Here is a 22848-nt window from a genome sequence, read left to right as displayed (position 1 = left end):
ACCAATTACTATTGCTTCCCCTGTAACCCTGGAAATCATTGTCTTATTTTAATTATTGCTTTTCACTCTGGCCAAAGATAAGCAACCAGGAGTTTTACTGCCGACTAATTTCTCAGTATTTTTAAGTTATTATTATTAGCCACTTTTAAATTAATTTTCCTTGTGTCTGCTTGACCTGATGTAGGTTTCCTGAGAGAGGTCCTTTTTTGTCGACTGCCCAAAGAAACAGAAGATTAGAGGAGGGGACACTGGAGGGACACTGGTAAATTCAGACTACACCAAACTCTACAGATAATCCAATCTATGCAGAACATTACTAGAAGAAGAGATGACTCCTCTTCTCATTCTTGCTTGGCTTATTTAATTTGCAGAGTATAGACCGAGGGACCAATGGAGCAGATCGGGGAGGATCTGAACCTCTCCTTTCTGCTGGAACATGAAAGAGACATGATCCTGAAGGTGCTGCAGAAAGACGACAAACTGAGGAAACGAGAGGAGAAGAGGATACGGTGAGGACTTCAGCATCAGCACTTTGAACTTTTGTTAATCTTGTTCTTAGTTTCTTAATGTCCCTTGATGTTCTCTGTCCCGCAGGAAGCTGAAGAATGAGCTGCTGGAGATCAAACGGAAAGGCTCCAGTCGGCACCAGGAGCAGGGGGAGCGACAGTGCGCTCGCTGTTCGAAGGCTTTGGGCCTGATTTTTGAGCGTGGCGATCTCTGCGAGGAGTGTCAACTGCGCGTCTGCAGCGACTGTCGCGTTAAAGCTCCCCAATCGAAGCACTGGAAATGCAACGTCTGTGCCAAGATCTCGTAAGTGTGATGCCCGCAGGGACCTCAACAGGAAGGGACTCCAGATGGTTTGGATTAGATGTTTAATGACACCACATCTGTCTCCATTTGTCCGTGAGGGGTTGAGGTGTTTCAGCACTCAGATCTCTCAAACTTTACAGCAGGAAAAGCACAGGTTTACCTGATAACATAAAGAACTACTGCATCACATTTAGGTTAGCTTTGTCCAGTGTCCTTATGTTTTGCATGCTGGCTTGTACTGGAGCCTATATTTGGGCTTCTCCTGCTATGACAAGTCAAAATGTGGTCCCCAAACTTTTTAAAATCGTACGACTTTATAGTGATTTTTTTCATGGTTTTTAATGCACTCCATGCAAAAGTATTCAAATCAGTGAAGCTGAAAATAAATTTCCTTTAACACTTCACTGTGCTGGCTAATGAGGGTTGTTTTTTACTGACGTCCCTGAATCGCTCTTGGATTATGTCCATTTTTTTTTTTATACCTTTGCTGTTTCTCATGACAAATCTTTTCATCTCTGCAATGACATTTGCTATTTCCATTCTAAAAGTGTGTTTGAATGCTATGACAACCAACAACCTTGAGTTATTGTCATGAGTCATAAGGCGAGGGACAAAATCCTCACTGTTTCTAGCCAATATACGATTGTGGCGTGCCGACTGATTGGATGGAGTCTGGTTCCGTCTGGTTCAGAAGGTGTTGACAGTCGACAGACAAAATCCTTTGCGATATGCGTCTAATCTTAAGTCCAAAGATCCAGTTCCTGCAAGTCTTTCTCACAGGGTTGGGTTTGGGTTTGTCTACCCTTCAGACACCTCCATCTAGAATCTCTGTAGAAACATGATTTCTAGAAATCATCTAGAAACTGTGCTTTTTTCCCACATTTTTTGGTCTTTTAGTCCCTACATAGAAACAGTTCTAGCTGCTGCTTGCCGTTCATGTTTGTTTTGGTGCAAGAAAACATATCAGTTGGCCTTCTCGCTGGATTTGTGGGGGCTGTTTACCAACCAAAAAAAAAATTATAGCATGGATAAAAAGTTCTCCACCGCCGCAGGTCTGAATAATTACACTGTGACCGCAAGATGTTGTTTTCTGTTTAGAGTGCAGGAAGCAAAACTTTTCTCAACTTTCTTCCTTCTGGTGTGAACATCTTTTTTGCTCCCCCACCTACATATGTAACCCTCAGCTACAGTTCGCATGCAGAAAATCACTGACTGAAACACAAGCAGGCAGTCGGGATGAGGGTGAAACAAGTATAAAACTGCATTAAATGTCATATTAAAAAGTTTGCCATCACAGTAACGTATTGCTAATTGATATCTAGGTGGATGTTTATGCTGATGCTGAGTCCACAGTAAAAGGTGGACATTGTCTTTGCAGGGAGCTGAAGGTGGTGACAGGAGAGTGGTTCCTGGAGGAGCGGTCCAAGCGGTTTGAGCAGGAAGGGACGAGCAGCGATGTGGTCAAGCACACAATCATGAGTAGCCCGATCAGTGAGTTACTCCGCTTATTCTGCAAACCGTGAAACTCTTTTATCCAAAACATAACAGCTGCTGATTTTATGAACATGTTCTTGTGTTCTTTTGATCAAAAGTATCAGTCAAAAAGTCGACAGAAAACCTGTCGGCCACATCTGAGCCGGAGAGACCCGACACTCCGAAATCCAGCAGAAGCGCACTACTCAGGAAAGGGTAAGTAGAGGAAACGAAGCAGCTCAAGTCATGTTCATGCAAACACATACATTACTGAATTTGACAGGGTTTACTCAGGGGATTACACAACAAAGAGATACATAAAGAGGCAGCATAAAGTCAGTTCAAATCATGCTGGAAAGAAATCTGCAGTGTGTTAAGGCTTGACCTCAGTACAAAGGTCAAGTGGATGCTCATCTGATTTGTCTGAGACCATGAATCTATTTAAGATACATTTGGTAAAGCAACCGAGCGTAATTGGATTGAGCTGGCTAACATCACTCCTTATATTACCTCACTCTATTGGTTCCTGAAGGCATCACAGTGATTCAGAAAAGCAATGCAGACAAAGCGAGTGAGACAACCTTCATAGAGCAGCCGGGGCATAGAGACACAGTGTAATGATTTTGCAATAATGACTGAAGATCTCTAATGCGTGTGCGTTTGTGCAGAAGATTGAAGTTGGACAAAAAAGGCGGCCGGGCCACCTTGAAGCCCGAGAACGGAGTCGACAGTCCCAGTCTAAAATCTTTGTCGGATGGAGACGCTCAAAGCCTGCTGAGTGTTCGATCGAGTCCACATTCAAATAGGTGAGCAGACGTACTGTAAACACTGTGATAACAATATGTCATTCCTTGATAAGAGTTCACATTAACACTGATGTTTTAAGATCGATTATCTCTCAGCACTCGTTCAGCCTTGTATCAGTCCGTGTCAAACTCCAACACAGAAGCAGAGACGTACTTTCGAATTTGATGCAGCTTAATTTAGTTTTCAGGCTTCAAGGATGCATAGCTATTTTGAAAACATTTCAATGAATGAATTAAAGAAATTAAAGAATATTCTAGTGAGATGACAGATAAAAGCTCAGTCACATTAAAGCATCTGTTATTGTGATGTTTGGGTAAATTTAATTGACGCAGCCAAAGAGCATCAGGCAGTTTTTTTCCTCTCAAGTGATAAAAACTCTATTCAAGACTTGATATCATTCATAAAAATACTGGTTTCTTTCTGGTTCTCAGGGGCGGCGCGTTGGCCTTGGAGTCCTCAGGGATTCCCACGGTCCCCAACAACCTGCGCTCCCAAACTTTGGACAGATCCCAAACTAGCAACGACAACCGGAGGGTCAGGGTCAGCGACTCGTGCACACAAACAAAAAAGCACATTAACACACTGGGGGGAAACTCTTGTTATATTATTATGATTATTTTACCAGCTTTGGTGTGTGTATTTGTGTTTGTACGCAGCCTGATGGAGCGGAGAGCGTCGCCAGTTTACACTCCAGCGACAGCACGCCGGAGAAAAAAACTCCCGGATATTACAGGAAGAGTGCAGGCGCCCCAACCATTTCTGTGTCCAAGGCCTCGGTTTCATCAGGTATCTCACTCACAAACGCCAACAGCTATTGCTTGCAATAATTTTTTTTATGCTCAACATTAAAGCGACAAGACTCCGGCTCTTGTCTCACAGCTTCGCAGCAAACATTTCGATATCTGAGTCACAGTTTCAACATGTTTTAGAGGCAGCACCTTCAAAGTTGATGTTAGACAGTCGAAGCAAGGCTGTCAAAAAACACTCAGCTGCTCCCCAACTCAAACTGTTAGGTACCTCATAAAGGATGAAATTACTCCGTACTCCTCCTGTCAGGTGCAGATGTTGCATAGGCAATTTTCATCCCTGTTGCTGTCTGCTGCTCTAATTTTTGTGTTGAACTCTCCCCTTTTTAAGTATAATCTCCTCCACTTTGCGTATCTCTGTCAGACCCTTTATCTTCACTCCTAACAGCTGCTAAGAAGCGTGTCAAGATTTTAAAATGGCTTTGATTAGTGTCGTTAGCTGAAAGAGAACTGCTGAGTGAGGATCTTGACTCATGCCCACAGATCTGTCAGACCGTATTAAACTATTTTATTTCAAAGCATTGTAGCAGTAATAGCAATGAACAGACTCTGGGGATCACTGTTTCTAAATCTCAGACATAGACTTGTGGTAAAGCAGCCTCCCACAGTTTAAGTCCCATTTTTTCTGCTTACTTATCCGTTTTACATCTCAAAATGTAGCTTCCCCTTTCTCCTTTTCTCCTTTTTCTGAATTATGTATTTTACACATTAACAAAAACACATCAGCATTTTGAGAAATATCTCTGTGTGTTAGGATTTAAGCTCGTGCTGGGAAGTGATTCTTTGTTTAGCATAAAGACTGGAAGCAAGGAGAACAGCTGTGCTGGATAGATCTTTGAAATTGAGACGTATGCCCTCCAGCTCTAAAACTTAACAATTAAGACACATACAGTAACACTAACAGTATTTTAAAGCCATTTTTAAAACCAAAAGGACAAGAGGGAAAGTGTAAGAAATGGATTCAAATATGTGGTTTAACTGCTTATCCTTTAATGGAATTGTTAGCATGTCTGGCTAACAAAGAGTCCATTAGGACAGCATGGATTGCAAAATACATCGCATTAACTTCTTAGGTTAAGTGGTTTAGTATAGCCACATTTTTGTCCATTGATTTGAAGTGGCAAAATGCCATAATATTGAGAAATTAGGTCAAATTTAAGGGGTCCATGATATTAATTTGATTAAAATGTAATCTATTCTCTACTTGAACTTTGCATCCTACGCACCAAATCTGCATAGCAACGCTGGCTCATCTCATTGGACAGCAGAAAAGCCAATACACCAATCACAGCCAAAGGTTTTAGTTCTCTTTTCTCATTGGACAGTTCTCCCCGCTAGTTCATATCGCCATAGCAACTCCCGCCATTCCGACTGCTGCTTGTGACTGTTAGCGTCAAATATTTCTCTTTCCAGCAAATACTAGCAGTATTGGTTGTGTTCCTCGGGAGAAATACAACAGAACAAACCAAAGTAATAAGAAACGTGAGCTAGATGTGTGTATAGTTGAAGACACTTTCACTGCGGCAGAGTTTGTGTTCAAACTGGCATCTGGTAAGCAGCTATCTCGTTAATGTTAGCTACCATAGCAATTTAGGTATAGCACTGGAGTCAGTTTGATGAATTAAGATCAAAGCAATCATCTGTGAATTGTATTTTTACTTGTTGTGTGTATATGTGTGTTTTTTTATTGTCATCAACTAGGCCCTGATATGCTTATGTTCATACTCAAAACAACAGTCAATTCAATGTATTTGTTCAGTTTTATGAAATGCTTGACGGTGTGGCCTTCTTACTCTTAACAAGAAGCATTTTAGCTGCATTTTTTACAGATAAACTCTTAAACAAATTCGCTTTTGTATTATTACAGTTACATGGAGAAAATATTTACACACTGTCACTTTTCCAAAGCAGATAACATGAGGATAGGGTTTAGTTTCTACCCTCTATTGCACCGTCTGCTTCTATTCCTCAGCTTTCGCCTTCCAGACTCACACTCCTTTCAAACAGCATCTTGAAACAACATTATTTTTCTCACTCCTCCTCTCTTCCCCTTTCTGCACCAGATCTCAGTCGCTCAGAGATGGACCTGTCAGGTCCTGGTTCTGAACCCAGCGACGATGCCTTCAGTGTCAGAAGGCATTCGATTCCCGGACTCACCCAAGCAGTAAGAGCCATCAATCTGTCCCTTCCTTCTCCATTCAGCCCTGCACACTGATCACATATTTAATCCCTCCAAAAAAAATCACCATCACAGCAAAAGCTTTGAGTTTCAAATCCACACAGCCTGTTTGAGGTTTTAGTCCATGCCCCTGCTAAATGAATACATGTACTGTGCTGTCTCTGTATTGAGTTCAGGATCTGTGGGCTGATGAACTTAACGTGATGCATCAGGCGTGGGGCTGAATGTTAATTTCCCCTTAGAGCTCACTTCAAAGAGCATGACGTGCATCTAAACGGCTGTAGGCTGAAAACAGGTGGAGGATCTGATGGTTAGTATAGGGCTGCTTTGTCTCTGAGTGTTCATTTGCTTTCAAAGCGCCTAACAAAAAAAACAGGCACTCTGGCTCAAACACGATTTTCTTTTCTTACTTACTCATCCATTCATGCTCACAAGTTTACAGTTAACCCAATGCCTTTGTGATTTCTGTGCGTGAAAAGTGAGTAAACAAACCACACACTTTCCTGACTTGCCTGATTAAATTAATGGAAGCTGGCTGAATCCGCCCACACAGAGCTCGTGTGGAAAAAACTCTCCAATACGCAAAGATGCTTTGGCCAGCTTCCCAGATGCCATCTCCGCTTTTGATTAAATCCGAATTCTGTCATCCGCAGGACTTTACTGATGAGGAAACGGAGGAGGACATTGACGCTCTGATGTCAGCCCACGGAAAGTCTCCCAAACAACGCGGCAGCATTGCAGTGTCAATGGTAACACCCATGTTAACGCTATTACAAACACAACAATATGAAGAGACAGATTCTGGGAAGTCCTGTGTGCACACATACAGTGCAAACATGAACATGCTCGCTCTGTATACATCGTCACCTGATGCTTGAGTCAGTTGGGTATGTTTCGTTGTTGACTGTGTAAACATTGTGGGAGACAGCTTGTGTCACGAACACCCTCCACTGCACGCTTAGGAAGCTTGTCTGCATTTTCATAAACTAACTTGTAGTATGATAATGAAAGGATTGTGTAGGAGCATGTTGCAGTTACGTGTTTCAATGCAGGTTATTGTAGTGCATGTTCTGTTGAAACCCCTTGGAAGTAGTTTTTATATCTGTTATTCTATTATAGAGTTGATTAAGCAAGGTAACCAAACAAAATATGATGTTACACTAAGTTTTGTGTGCCCAAGTTTTTAGATATTTGTATTTATTTATGCAACAGACAAAAGAGCTTGGTGGATGAATTTTGTACTGTTTACAGGAATAAGAAAACACATTTAAAGCTGCACTCTGAACCAATCAATCAATCGACTTTTGTTTATATAGCGCTAAATTACAACAAAAGTTACCTCAGGACACTTTACATATAAAGCAGGTCTATACCGAACTATTTGTTCATTTACAAAGACCCGACGTTAATCCACCATGAGCAAGCTCTTGGAAACAGTGGCAGGGAAAGATCCCTGTTAACAGGGAGAAACCTAAAGCAGAGCCAGACTCATTTGTAGACCGCCATCTGTCGCGACTGGATGGGCCGATCAATGATTTTATATAAAAAACTGATTAGAGGAAAAGTGTGAACAATACAATCATTAGCACCCAACTCATGTGTTTGTTTTTGTGCGATCTCAGCAGCATCAGCAGCTGTTCTCAGACGAAAACCTCAGATACACCCACTGTACGCGACCTGCTTTGCACCAAACAGCAGACTAGTGAACGTAGTGGAACCTTTATAAGCTTAAAGAGGCCCTTCACAGAGTTTTTAAAGTGAATATTGGATGTGTCAAGTGCGAGCAAACGTGAAATGAATGCTAACTCATGCTCTGTGTCTACTGGATGAGAAAATAGTCAACTGATTATTGCCACATTCCCTTCAACACCTTTACAAGAGGATATGTGTTTTAAAAATCTCTTATTGCAGCTTTAGATTTCATGTTTCTCTGTTTGTTTCAGATGCTCATTATCTTACAATGGACTTTAAAACACAAAGGATGTAATTCATCGGTCAAATAGAAAACTGATGATACATTCTTGAAGATCTTGAAATCATTAATCACAGCAGACCCCTGCAAAGCAACATCTCTTTGTGTAATCAGTGATGTGCGTAATTATTTATGTTGTGTTCACTTGATTGCCTCATCATCAAAAATGTAATTACAATCTATGTCGTTCTGAGCAGAGGCAGAAATTATCTCAAAACATGGGCACAAGAAAAACAAAACTACCTACTTGGTTAAATCTAACATTATCAGACATATCAACACGGTACTCTCACAACCAATTACATAGTGCTTAGTCTGGCAGAAAATCCAGTTATTGAAATGGCCTTTGTATAATTGGCTTATTTCCTGACTCATACCATGTTCATTGTTCTGCCTGTGTGTGTCTGTGTGTAATTTACCTGAGAAAGCAGGCGAGACAGACGTCCTGTCCGTCCGACATTTATCAAATCATCTTATAAATGTCCAACAACCATCAGTGAGCTGATGTGGGCTGAATGAATCAAGTGGGAAGAGGTGATAAGGGACATTATGCTGATAGAGTCGCTGAATTGGGCTGCAATATTCTCTGCCCACTGTGACATGATTCACTTCATAGAGGGCTTTTGGCGGAAAATGAAACTACAGCCAAAGTAGTATTAGAGCTATTATTTAATAGTGCAATTTCTAATATTGGTTAAATCCCATTCTTCAAAGCTGTAGAGGAAAAATATATTAAATGTATTAATTTGCTGCTGCAACAAATCCTGTCATGAAGGTTATAATGTTCATGGAGAGGTGTTAATTCAACTTTAGGGTTACTATGGAGGATGTAGTTTTTCAGACCTGATGAACTGTATTGCATTAAAAGGAAAGGTGTTTCTGTTATTTAGCCGACCCTCACGGATATAAATGGGGTGGATGAAATTACAGAAACCCCTTTCAGAATAAAAGCTGAGGCTTATGGGAATTTAGTTAATTTTGTGGGCTTTGTGTAATAAAATAAGTCCGATTGAAAGGAAGCTGAGATGACAAAATTACCCTTATTCTCATTTGATTTATTACCTCAATAACCTTTTCCAAATTAGTTTTTGGACTCCATCACAGCTTTTTTTTATGCAGCATGTGTTAATTTAGAAATAACAGATAAAATTATGGAGCCATTTTGAGTTAAAGAAGACAATGAATCAGGGTACCCTTCAGGGTAGGGGTGGGAATTGCAGGGTAACTCAAGATACAATACGTGGCCCACAATAACGGTAATATCACGATACAGCGATTCTGCGATGATTGATATATTGCAGGACAATCACATAATGATACATCACGATATCTGATTAACTAATTCTTGTTCACGTTACCCTCATTTACGTCGTAAGCCCACTGCAAGGCAAAGTAATGATGCAGTGAGTAAAAATGGCAGGGAAATTTGTTTAGAGCGCCAGATACAGTGTTTGTAAATTAAAATATCAATATACGGCGCCAGCCTATCATTAATTATATTGCACGAGTCAGAATGACAATATATTGCTGTGTCGATATTTTGTCCCACCCCTACTTCAGGGTTTGGCTACCTGGGGTTGAAATCCCGACCACAGCAACCTGTCAATAAGGATATAGACTTATAAAATTACTATACTAGGGATAGACCGATTATCGGCCGGGCCAATTATTGGCGCCGATATTTGGCATTTTGACGCATATCAGCATCGGCCTTTTTTTAAAAAAAAAAAATAATTTTTAATTATTTTTTTAAATCCGACGGCCGATAAGAGATCATTTTAAAACTGGGTTATTTTGGCTCTGATGCATATGCTTAAAGGCATTTAAACAGTTAGTGTTGGAGTTTGTATTATTCAAAATTTTGACGCCAATATTTTCACTTTTACTGCAAATAAATATCGGCTTCAAATATCGGTTATCGGCCTCCTTGACTAGTAATAATCGGTATCAGTATTGGCCCTGAAAAAACCATATCGGTCTATCTCTAGACTATACACCCAAATATGGTCAATTGTGGCTCCAAAAAATACAAGTTGGGGACGGTTCAGATTTTGAGGTTTCAAAACATAAGTCTATAAACCAATAGTTGACTTCCTGGTGGCTACTTCCTCTTATATACAGTCTATGGGAAAGACACACTCCCTCAGTAGATATAAAGAGCCAATTGTAAGGTAACAAAAACACTGCAAGTATTAATTTCAGGGAGTTGTACACTCATAAAAGTATATGACTAATAAATAACTTATGATTAATATTATATTTGTCGACAGATTACGCTGAATCTTACATGCTGGTGCTTTAAGGATCACCAAAGTTGTTTTCATTCATTGTGAGGCAGACATGATCGCGTCACCACATTTTATGATGATTCATCCGAGTTTTTGAGTTTCAGTCAAAACCACAAATATCGCTGCAGGCGGAGCTACAAACAGTCAGGGGATCACAGAAGTCAATCGGACTGATCCTCTGGGGAACATATTTCATTGGCGTAGTAAGCATCATGGAGGAACTACACTTCTTTTTCGCTCTGACTCTTGCCCTGTTTGTGCGCGTGCGTGAGTGTCCGCGTGTGCGTGTGCGTTCGATTTCGCCAATTCCAGATGAGTTGTAATCTCTGTGGTTTCATCTGATAATCACCATGGTAACCGTGTGTAATGTGGTTTGTGGCTGTGCTGCTGTCGAACGAGAGGGGTGGGGGGAGGTTGTGCAGCTCCTCTGGGGGCCTGGGGTCTGTGCTCGGGGTCTGCCTCTATCACTAACACATCAAAGAGCTCAGATCTGTCTAACACTCTCTCTCTTTTTTCTGTCTCTCTTTTCCCCTCGTTTATCTCTCTCTTAAACGAATCGGCTGCTAGTCCTCCACTCCCGGCTCAGACAGAAGGTGGGGACACCTCAATGTCCCCGACTCGGATGCTGAGACTGTAAGGCTCCTCCTCCACGTTTGTGCATGCATTTATATCCACCAATACATTATAGAGCAGTGAAAGCACCACAGCACTAATATTACACACCACACTGAATAATGTATACTCATGTTTCCTCTACATACAGTTTATTCTGAATACGCCTGCATGCTTACTGTGTTTGTCCTCATGTTGTTGTTTTTTTTAATGTGTCGCAAGCTACATTTATTCCCAGTAAGTCTAAGCCCCTCGCATTAAACTAGTCATTTATCACACTGGCTCCCTGCAGGAAATAAATGAAGTAGACTTTCCAGTAGAAGAAGCCCAGTGTGAGGCTCAATTCGCTGTTCTCCAGACAACATTATATTACCAGAGGATTATAACAGTTATATTCTCTCCGGAGCCTCCACAGTCCTGTTTGCCAGATAAAAAAAAAACCACCCTCTGTGGTCGTAGTGAGTCTTTTATTCTTGAAATTGGTTTCCTCAAGGTGGTCCGAAAGCTTTCTAGTTTATCGTGTCAGACTTTTAATTTGGCAATCTGTGAACCGCAGGAGGTGCACCCCTGAGGTGGACTGTCAATGTAGGGTAGCGGTAACTTGCTGGATGTTATTAGTAGTGATAAAAAGACAAGAGGGGCAGAATTTTCTCGTCTTACAAACATCTCTTTTCTTCTTAGTATTAACTTATATGTAATGTTTCTTTATCTAATCCGCCTTCTGTTTCACTGAGCTTTCTTTGTTGTGATACTTTTGTTATCACAATAGTAGCTGATCAATGGAAAATGAATCAGTAACAGAAGGTCGTTTAGACTGAAGATCTCCTGCTTTTCTGTGTCTGATTTTGTCAGGAAAGGGGGGGTTGGACGCAGGTGCAGACCCAGAGGTGTCTCAAAGTTATCACAGAGGGATAACCACAAAATCGCAGTAGCGGTAGATTGGAAAGGGGAGGAAAAAGACAACGAAACTGTATAGAGCCGCTACAGGCTTCCTTAATGAAATAAAGCACTAAAATGATTAACTAAATCACCGCTGCCAAGCAGCTGACTCAAAACCAGAATTGTCCAGGAGACCCAGAAAACTCGAAGCTAAAGGCAAAGGCTGCTCGGGAGGCCTTTGATAACCCAAAAGGCTGGAGTCACACAAACTCTCCAGCACCCCAAATTATTCCCTGGGAAACAGGCAATTGACCACAAATACACACAAAGTTCTGAGTTGGTGTTTGCAGATACACCGACAACTAGAGAAGCCACATGGAGAAGCCACATGGAGAACCTCTCACTACCTCTGAAGGTGAGATAATGAGTCAGGGCAGTGCACTGGAGACTCAGGGTATATGAAGACTCCCCACACCTGGGCTTAATCAAAGCCAATCAGTGCCACACACACCTGATTGCAGTGAGTTGATTCTTTCACCAGTCTCACAGGGCCGAAAGGTTGAGTGCCCTCACAGATTTGATAGTGAATTTAATTCATTTTTGGGTTTTGGACTGTGAGACAAAATTAGATATCTGAAGACTTTATCTTCAACTTTGATGGCATTTAGTGCTTTTTTAGCACTTAAAGTGGTAATCTCGAAGGTCTCAGTTCTGTTCTCTTTGGCAGCATCTATGGTGATGAACAGTAATTGCGGGAGCACACTTCCAGATATCCAGACAGTGTTGCATGTGTGACGTCCACGGTTGGCTCCGGTTGTAACTCTTGATTTTCCTTGCTGACAGTCGCTTTCATTTTTAGACTGTTTGCCTTCATCTGAGCGTCCAATTTGTTTAGTTTTCTTTGGATTTTCACTTATTTTTGAAGTTGTATCTGTAGTCATCCATCTTTTCTTTGTTTGTTCAGCCATAGTAGATTACTGTTTACTCGCAACCCCTGCAGAGACCGTAAAAGCAGTCGCTTAGCTCCGCCTACCCTCTCTGGCAGACCAACCACTGCTGGGTGATGGAAAACTAACTGGTCACTAACTGGGCGCCACTTGTGATTTTTTTCTGCAAAAGTCGCATCAGACACCCAGTCTGTAATACTGCAAATGCAAAGGCTTTCATCTGTGGGCCATAGGCTCAATCACCATTGTGTAACCTCATTCAGTGATAGATAGTGACTTAACCAACATTTTTTATGTGAAAATCTTTGAGATTATTACTTTATATTCTAATGTCAATTTAGAAAGTAATCGGCAGGTTGATTAAAAACTGATGATCCTTAGTTGCCGTCCAACTTGCAGTTTTTATTTTGCACTGTAACCAAAACATCAACAGTGCTTATGAGACCGCACCACTAACTAACCACCAGCAAAAACAAAAGGGAGAGAAAATCATATTACGCTGAGAGAAAGTAGAAATGCCTCAATCCGACATAGTCATCACTGCCTCTAATGTGCCTCCACCTCATCCTGTCACGCATCCATAAGAATTTATTTATGCGTCACTTCAGGGAAATCATTTTCTGCACTAGTACATGCCTGATGTGACACATCACATCCTTTTATAGGCAGTAACATCTTCTAAACTCTGTCAATCATTCCTGAAGAGGGGAGCGCTCCAGGGGGCGTCCAGTTTATGAGATTAGATTCAGCAACATAGAGGATACAATATTTGCTGACATTAACAATATATACTGTAGATAAATATATTTTATTTTGGCCTTCATTTTATAGGAGAGCTGAAAAGAGACAGGACATTTTGGGATTAGAGAGTTGGGGAGGACATGCACCAAATGATCCGCAGACCGGGAGTCAAGCCTGCGATCAGAGACGACTGTACATGGAGCGCCTGCTCTACCAACCAACGCCTCATTAAGAATATATTTTATCTACAAATTGTTGGATTTTCTTTAACAAACGGTTTTATTCTTTATTCACACAGGCAACCTTCCCTAAGAGAAGTGCTCCATTTTGCATGAAAGCCCTGTTCATATATCCTCTACAGTTCCCAAACGTACGAATGCAACGGAACAATTTTAAATCTGAAAATGTTCCAGGGCCCAACCAACCTTTAGATCACAAGACATGAGACTAAAATTAATACATTTTTATGACATTACCAAAGAATGGTCTGCGTGAATGTGGAATAAGGGAAAAAAACTCCCATCCACTCATACCTAGCAATTTTGTGCTTTGTGAAAAGTGAAATATGGGGAGGAGAAAGTGGGGATGACATGCAGAAAAAGGCTGTGAGTCAGTGTCAAACCCACGGCTGATGCTGCAAGGACTCGGCCTTTGTAAATAGGGCACCTGCTCTGCCACCACCCCCACCTAGCAATTTCTAAGCATCAAGATAAAGGCATATAGTACAAAGTGAAAAAATAAAAACTTGTAAATGACCCCTCAAGGCCCACCTGAGGTACCTTTTATGGCCCACACTTTGGGATTCACGGCTCTACAACACAGTAGAGTATCTCCCTTGTTCTGTATGTCCAGAAGTTCTCTGAATCTTCTGTCTGTAGGCTACACAGTACATATTTTATGCGGGTGCAGCTGTAGAAATGTTTTATTTCACATGGCCTGAGCCTCACTCTTAACATTACAGTGTATTACCACAGAACTTGCTTTATTTCTCCCGTATTTCATCAGCACGTCTGTGATATTTTTTGTTTTCTTCAGCATCGCTCTCATTTTCTTTCCTTACCTCCTCACCTCCTCTATTGACCTTCTCCCGCTCTCATTAACTCTGCCTCTATCTGTCTCCTGTGTGTGCATCACAGAGCAGCATAAACAGCATGTTGAGCATGTACAGTGAATCTGGGGACTATGGCAACGCCCGGGTGAGCGGCGAGATCCTGCTGAACATCAGCTACAGCTACAAGACCGGCGCGCTCAACGTCCTGGTGAAAGAGTGTCACAACCTGGCAACCGGAGATGAGAAGAGGCAACGCACGGACGCGTAAGAGTGCACACAAGAACACAGAATTTCGCAGTGCAGTAATTTGCTTTTTTATGAGTTTATGATCGATTTTCTCAAAGGAGTAATCCAGATTTTATGGGAAGTAATGGGAGTACAATTATTGATCCTGGGTGTGTTTAGCCTAGCTTAGCTCAAAAACAAAAGCAGGGAGAAACAGCCTCCAGAAAAAGATAGCTGTTACGCTCATACATCAGTTATTTGCATTTATATGTATCATCTTCATGGAAGGAATACTCCAACAATTTGGGAAATTACCTTTGAGTTAAGTAGAGTGATTGCTACAGGCCGGTTAAGCCTAGCTTAGCTTGAAAACAGAAAGCAAAAATAAAGAACAATCTTGTATCGTAGCTGTCACGCTAATCCATCCAAAGTGGGATTCGATTAAAGCCGGTCAGTTCTTACAGATTTTTTCTCTCATTGCACCCTGCTGTTACTAAACAAGAAGTTACACTCGGCTAATACGGCATTGGTTAGCACTTTGTCAAAAACAATCCCAACTCAAGGTCCACTTTCTGTTTGTCTGGAGCTTTAATCGTACCACACATCAGCAGATCAGCCGATGGAGTTTAATCAGCCTCATGTTGGGGATCTGTTTCACTCACGGCACTTTTGGGATTTTCTTGCCCGTGTCAGCGTAAAAGTAGAGCATTAAAGTTCTATTTTTTTCATCTAATTATTTGTTTTCTGGTGATTTATCAGATCAGTTTAAGCCAACAATAAGAACTTTGGTTGGTAGGTTGTGAGAAATCTCTCTCAAGTTTGCAGTTGTAAATGTTACTCATGCCAATGATGAAGGGTCACTAGTTTCTTAGTTTTTAATCATTTGAGTAGCCACTTTTCAGATTTGTACATTTAAATCTTTCTGGGGTTTTTTTTCTGATTATCACTTTATGCTTTGACAATATTGTCTCTATTACATCCATGTCAATAAAGCATATTGAATTAAAATTAAATTAAATTAATACATAAAGCAACAGAAGACTTAAGACGTCTTTTTTTACAACGACTGCATCAAGTCAACAGCGGTTAATGTTAATAGTTAACTGTTTTCTCTGTGGAAGAGAGCCAATACCAACCATACGTTATATTAAGGGCCTGTGTCCACTTACTGCGTTTTTTTGCACTGGCAGCACCGACTACCTCAATTTCAGAGCGCTTCTCAGCGGCGCTTACTGTTGCTTGGCTACAAAAGTTGTCCAACGGTAGTGATCATTAAGTCTGTTTTAAATTGCTCTGTATTCTTAATCTTTGCTTTTATTCAAGGAAATTTTACAAAGAAAACATAAAAACAATAAATAGCATCTCGAGACAAGGAAATTGTACCATCGGAAAAACGAGAGGATTAGCTTCTCCTCTGCCATTGTTGTTGACGAAGTTGATATCTGAGGTCGCGCCCCTTCTTGATTTTGATTGGTCGGTGAGGGAAAAGTGGCAAGCATGGCTGTATTCCAAAAGTTAAACTATTTTCAACTGAAAGCGCTGCGACAAAAAACAGCTGATGCTGATGCGGGTGTTCTTGCGCTGAGGATGCTGAGCGCTGAAAACACTGAACTGCATTGGTTTTGTATAGAAGATAAGCGCTGCCAGTGCAACAAAAAAAAAAACGTTTGTGGACACAGGCCCTAAAAGTCACTCATGAGAAAGTAGAAGCAAAAACTGCTCATTAAATGACTCATTTTCTGTTTATACACGTTAAATACTCACAACAAGGGGATAAAAGCTTTGTCACACTGCTCCTTTGACGGAGTTGCTGTTCTCTCTGTATTAGATCTATTTTCAACACAGAGAAATGTCAACCTTTTTATCTCACTGTTGGTAAATAAAACAAAAAGGCAAAACAAAAGCTGTTTTCTAAAATGTCAAAGTGTGTCTCTAACTGGAGTTTGATTTAAATTGTTTTGTGTTAGTTTGTTTATAACTAATATGAATAGTACATTTGTTTTTAAAATGTACTTGATATTAATTTTATAAATAGCAGGCAGTGGATTTATAATTGTACTTATATACATTAAAAAACAGTGTCCCTTTCCTTCTGTGGAGTCTGATGAATTTACTGTCTGTTTCATTACAGTTATGTGAAGACCTACCTGCTGCCAGATATGTCACGACAGAGCAAGAGGAAGACGAGCGTCAAGGCCAACACCATTAGCCCTGTTTTCAATGAGAACCTGAGGGTCAGTGGCTGAAAAACTCACAATGGTTATTCTGGGAACTGAGGTCGCCGAGGTCATAACTTTCCCATTACGCTCTTTTCTTCCTCGTGTCGTGTAGTACGTGATCAGCCACTCGCAGCTGGAGACACGGACCCTGCAGGTCTCCGTGTGGCACCACGACCGCTTCGGACAGAACAGCTTCCTGGGAGAGGTGGAGCTGACCTTTGACTCCTGGGAGTTTGACACCCAAATAGAGGAGTGGTACGCCCTGCAGCCTAAGGTAAGATGCAGGATTATATCACACGTGTGATGTCATAAAAACACACACACACACAGAGTCCCTGAGCAGGCTGTGAATGATGTTTGTGTAGGTGGAGAACAGCATGGACGCCACAATGCCGTATAAAGGAGAACTGACAGTTGTGTTGAAGTACATACCGGGAGAGAAGAACCTAATGCCTCTGGATGAAGTACCAGGTACTAACATAACTGTTAAATTTTGTATCATGGAACGGATTCAGTGTAGTTTTTATCCACTTGTTACAGCCCTTTTTGTCACTGTATGATGTTAATACTGAGTGAATTATTCAAAGGCTTCATGTTTTTACGACTCCATCGCTCCATCAGATCTAAATATTCTTGAAGACATTTTCGATTTAAAATATTAGGATCTCTGCTAGTTGTTAACATAAAGTTTGCTGGATTTGACCTATGTGTGTTTGCACAGCATGGGTTTGTAATAATGACGACCCACCAGTGGAAGGCTGCCTGTCAACACAGTTAAATAGAACTTTTCCAGACTTTGTCTTACACCAAAAATAAACATTTCCTTCCCCCATCTGACCTAAAGAAAAGTTTTCTATGCACTCATGTCCTAATTTTACATCCTGCCTCTAAGAAGTATAAAGTGCTGCTTAATGCGGGTGAAAAATACAAAACACGAGTTGTATTTTTTGGGCGACTTTGTAAAATGTAAACAGAGCAGACAGACAGGGAGGGATACAGAGAGAGCTGCTGTGTGCAGGTAGAGCAGGTGAAGGTGTGTGGGGAGAAATAAGTGAAGAGAAGCAAGGTGAGCAGATTAAAGTCATTTTGTGAATAGACACTAACATATGGTGGAGAAGAATGAAGCACAGTTATAAAGTAATTATAATATAACTTTCTTTATTAACAAGTAAAAAGGATACAATCTCCAGCCAACCTCCAGATTCAACTCTTTTCCAATAAAGAATTAGTTTATTATTTGTTAACCATTCATAAAGCCATGAGTTACAATTTATTAGGCCTGTGCTTCATGTTTGCTGACACCTGAATTTGTCTTATTTTTCTTTGTTAAAAAGAAAAATGTAGACGCACAAGTCTGTGTACTGAATGTGTGCTTAGTTGTGTAAATACAAGATGCATTTTTATGTCTGTGTGCTGACGGTGTCCTCATGAACGTGTTACATAAATATACCTGAACCTTTAAAGTGAGGATTGTTTGTTCTTCGTCTGCTCTCCTCCCCCCTCAGTGAAGAAAGGCTTCCTGAAAAGCAAGAAGGCGTCCAGCTTCACGCTGCCTGAAGGGGGCATGGTCGAGCTGCTGGTCAAAGGAGCGAAAAATCTGACTGCTGTCAAGTCTGGAGGCACCTCGGATCCTTTTGTGAAAGGGTGAGACACTGCCTTCAGGTTAGAGACGTTTGAATGGAGCTTTCATGAAAGAGAGCACGTGTCTAATGAAGGAAAATGGATTTAATAATCCTTTTAAAGTCTCAATTCATAGCAATAATAAAGTGTAATTAACAATTAAGCATAATACATAAATGGCAAATACACAGCTCATTTTCAATAAGAAAAACATGGATTGTCAACTTCAACTTGGACATGGTTTATGAGACAACAGGCAGACATCAGATAAAGATGCTTTTCATTTATTCATCTTGTGTCTCTTTGTAGTTGTTTTGCTTCTCTGCTTCTCTTTGGGTTCATGTTGAGACTCTTGGCTGTCATTCTTTTTGTTTCTCTCTGTGGTCATTTTCGCCTCTATGTGGTGATCTTATACGGTTATTTTGACGGTCTCTTTTTGATGATCATGTTTGTCTGCATTTGGTCGTTTTAAGATAAGATAAGATAGAACTTTATTAATCCTGAAGGAAATTATACTGCCAGAAATACAAAAACAACTCAACAACTGATTTTAATAGCTTTGTGTCATTTTGTTTCTCTCTGAACGTGTTATGCATCATCTAGGGGGGGCAGAACACTACAAGAAAAAGGCCTGTTTTCCTCAAGCCCCGAGCAGCCTCAGAGACTTAGATTTCAAGATGTAACGAAATGGATTTATTTACAGAAATGATACTAGTATAAACCAACACAGGAATTAGTACGAAAAAACTTGAATTAAGAACATAAACAAAACGTTTCTAACTGGGTAAATGCACTAACCTGAGAAAGGAAAGAAACCAAAACACAAACACTTAACCTCCCTAGCTAACAAAACAGGACAAAGGTGTACTTGCTCTAAACAAAGGATTGTGTGGCCGGTTGAGAGAGGAGATGGGTTCTTCCCTTTGGGCTGCAGGGGAGCCATCTTGGTAAGTATATAGGGGATGGACCTCTGCCATAGCCTCACCTCACATCACCTGCTGGAGCTGGAAGTCAGTTCACCAATCGCACACACCTGTTTACCTAGAAAAACACACACAGACAGTTTGGGCAAAGTAAACAGGACAGACATTAAATTACGACCTGCAGTTGTACAGTAGTATTTTGCTTGTCTTTATTGTAATTAATTTGCGTCTCTTCTTTATAATTCCTTCAGAGTCTCTGGTCCAGCAGATTCTGTTAAACCAATCTGATGCAGCTCCCTTGTAACATAAAATGAGATTTTATAAAAACAAAGCCCAAGCATTGTGAGTACATTTTCATTCTTTCCCTCAGATACCTCCTCCCTGACAACAACAAATCCACTAAGCACAAGACGGCGGTGGATCGTCGCACTGTGAACCCGCAGTGGAACCACACCTTCACCTACTGCGGCCTGCAGCCGGGAGACCTCAACAACGTCTGCCTAGAGCTCACTGTGTGGGACAAAGAGGCCCTGGCCAGCAATGTCTTCCTGGGGGGAGTGAGGCTCGGAGCTGGCTCAGGTGCGTGTGCAAGGTTGACGGCTGTACAAGAAAAGTACCTTGTTAGAGTTCGTTGTTAGTATGGGAGACATTTCTGCATTCTTTCATAAGGTCAAAGTCTTGCTCAGAATTTCAAACACGGCGTTAAACCGAGTGAAAGTTGCTCATTTCTCGATGGGCTGAAGAGCTTTAGTGAAAGTTTAAGGAGGCTGATGCTGTGTACCTACAGGAATTATTTGTGCTGCGATGCTTAGTGAATAAAAATAAGCTTTCATTCAAGTTCAAAGAAAAATGGCTTAAAAGTATCTTGGAAAGAAAGAACAGTAAGTATATTCAAACCCAACAAAAGCCCTGAATTATATGTTCTGTCCCGCTTATCTTGAAGCCAACGATCTTTGGTTGCAGAGCTGTTTTTCTTCCTCTGGCTATTGAAGTTGGCACATTGAAGAATATTCAAAGGGAAAACAGATTGTGTGCTGTGTGATTTGGGAGAAGTGAAAAGGGAGGCCTATTTTCTTTTGTATTCACAGTGCGATGATTTAAGTGTCAGTTTTTGGAGAAAAGGCTCGACAAAACCCTGAAACGTTTCAGCATGCAGAGGATCATGATTCAGACAGGTTGTTTTTGTTTATGACTTCAAAGTAACAGTTTGACATTTTCATGTCAGTATTTATCATAATAATGAATGATTCAATTAAGTTTGTTTTCCCGCCCAGACCTTCTTCATTGTGCTCAGGACATCGAGGTCTAAAACTCTGAACTTTTACCATAAAACCCAGAATATAAGTCGCACCGGAAGATAAGAGGCATGTCTGTTTTTGGGGGTATGCCGGGGGGGGAAAGGTTTTCTTAGCTATTAAAGTGGTAATCTCAGTTTCGTTATTTTTGGCTGCATCTATGGCGATAAACTGTTATTGCGGGAGTACACTTCCCAGATATCCAGACAGTGTCACATTTGTGACGTCCACGGTTGGTTCCGGTTGTAACTCTTGATTTTCCTCGCTCACGGTCGCTTTTTAGACTGTTTGCCTTCATCTGAGAGTCGAATTTGTTTCTTTTTCTTTTGATTTTCACTTATTTTTGAAGTTGTATCTGTAGTCATCCATCTTTTCTTTGTTTGTTCAGCCATAGTAGATTACTGTTTACTCGCAACACTTGCAGAGAGCGGAAAAGCAGCCGCTTAGCTCCGCCTACCCTCTCTGGCAGACCAGCCACTGCTGGGTGATGGAAAACGCGTCACTAACTGGGCGCCGCTTGTGATTTTATCCACTAAAGTCACCACAGACAGCCAGTCTGTAATACTGCAATTGCAAAGGCTTTCTTCAGTGGGTCATAGGCTGAATCACCATTGTGTTACCTCATTCAACGAGTTATAGTGACTTAGCAGACATTTATTTAAATGAAAATCTTCAACATTATATCTTTAACTACAGATATCATTTCACCTTACATCGAATACTGGAGTGCAGAGAGAGTGTTTATGTCCTCGGGGCTCTCCACTAGTTCCAACAATGTAAAACAAATGTTTACGTTTTTGTCTCTCATCCCCTCAAGGCAAAAGCTATGGGAACGAGGTAGACTGGATGGACTCATACGGGGAGGAACAGCGGCTGTGGCAACGCATGATTGACAACCCAGAAGTCCCTCACGAGTGTACGCTGATGCTGCGATCAAGCATGGGCAAGTGCAACACATGAGTTGGAGCCGAAAGCACAGGCGAGAGAGGATAAAAGAGAATAAGAAGAAAGAGAGAGAAGTGACGTGAAGGCGGCGAGGAGAGAGCTGGAAACGTGGAACAGTCAAAAAAGCATGAAACAGTGACTCGAACGCTCGTAAAGGAACAAAGACGTCCCCCTATCCCCACTTCTCTCTCTCTTTAGATCCCCTTTCTCGTCTAGAACAGCCAGTCATGCCTTACGCTCTCATCCACATGTGCCCCCAGCCCTCCAAAGCATCTCGTTTTGACCAAGCACTGCTGTTTACTGCTGTATATGCAGATGATGTTGTGTATTACCCACTGAATAAGCACACAGCGTCCCGATGTGTCCGTCCTCGTCTCTGTGATTCATGTACCAGACTCGTATCTGCATGTGGTTACAGCTGACGGAGAGCGGTTGTAAAGCATTAGGCGAGGCTCTGATCAATAATGTTGAGACTTAGACATTCCCTTTATATCAACCGCGCTGCTTCCTGGTTTGAAGCACACGACGATGCTGAGAGTCGTCCAGTTTTAAACAGTTGTGTGTAGAGGTGGAAGTGACAGTTGTTGAACTCTGAATGAGCAGAATGATGATCAATTAGGAGGTACTGCTTAATTGAAACTATAATCATAGCACTTTTGAAGACTTGTATGATCAATGTGGAAGGACCATCCCATTTTTATATCAATGGAGAGTTCATTTTTAATGCTCTTTTAAAGATCAGTTGATGGCGGAAAATATCATAAAATCTTCTTTTACTCTCCTGAACTGAAAACAAAGCAGCTTCGGATGAAAGTACTGATTTTAGAATATGCTAGCAAAAAAACGATGACTGCATGTAACTTTATTCATGACATTTTTTTTTTTTAAATGCCGGAAAAGTTGTGGAAATCAGCCGTTAAATTTCCTAGACCATTAGGATTGTATTGTTGAACACGCAAAGACACTCAAATCACTCAATAAAGAAAGAATACAGAAAAAAACCCCACAAATTTCTGCAGTTGAGAAGATGGAGCCATCAAATGTTGGGCATTTTTA

General features: G+C 41.1%; 1 protein-coding gene across 1 annotated transcript; it reads left to right on the top strand.

Annotated features, from left to right (window-relative positions):
* The first annotated feature begins 224 nt into the window (after positions 1-224).
* On the top strand, positions 225-22122 carry sytl5 (synaptotagmin-like 5). Its single transcript, XM_069663149.1, has 18 exons — positions 225-262; positions 372-509; positions 595-810; positions 2189-2301; positions 2403-2499; positions 2952-3089; positions 3522-3630; positions 3747-3876; positions 5960-6060; positions 6729-6824; positions 10903-10968; positions 14651-14829; positions 16922-17024; positions 17122-17283; positions 17375-17480; positions 18515-18653; positions 19923-20131; positions 21665-22122. Exons 2-18 carry the CDS (start codon positions 391-393, stop codon positions 21805-21807), a joined length of 2226 nt encoding a protein of 741 aa, XP_069519250.1. The 5' UTR covers positions 225-262; positions 372-390; the 3' UTR covers positions 21808-22122.
* Positions 22123-22848: the final 726 nt, after the last annotated feature.

The sequence above is a fragment of the Semicossyphus pulcher genome, unplaced genomic scaffold (genome assembly GCF_022749685.1).
Source record: "Semicossyphus pulcher isolate SPU_LCO1_2020_fin unplaced genomic scaffold, fSemPul1.0.p SCAF_15, whole genome shotgun sequence".
Classification (NCBI taxonomy): Eukaryota; Metazoa; Chordata; class Actinopteri; order Labriformes; family Labridae; genus Semicossyphus; species Semicossyphus pulcher.
The sequence above is the reverse complement of the archived record's forward strand: the minus strand, read 5'-3'. Positions and strand labels throughout refer to the sequence as shown.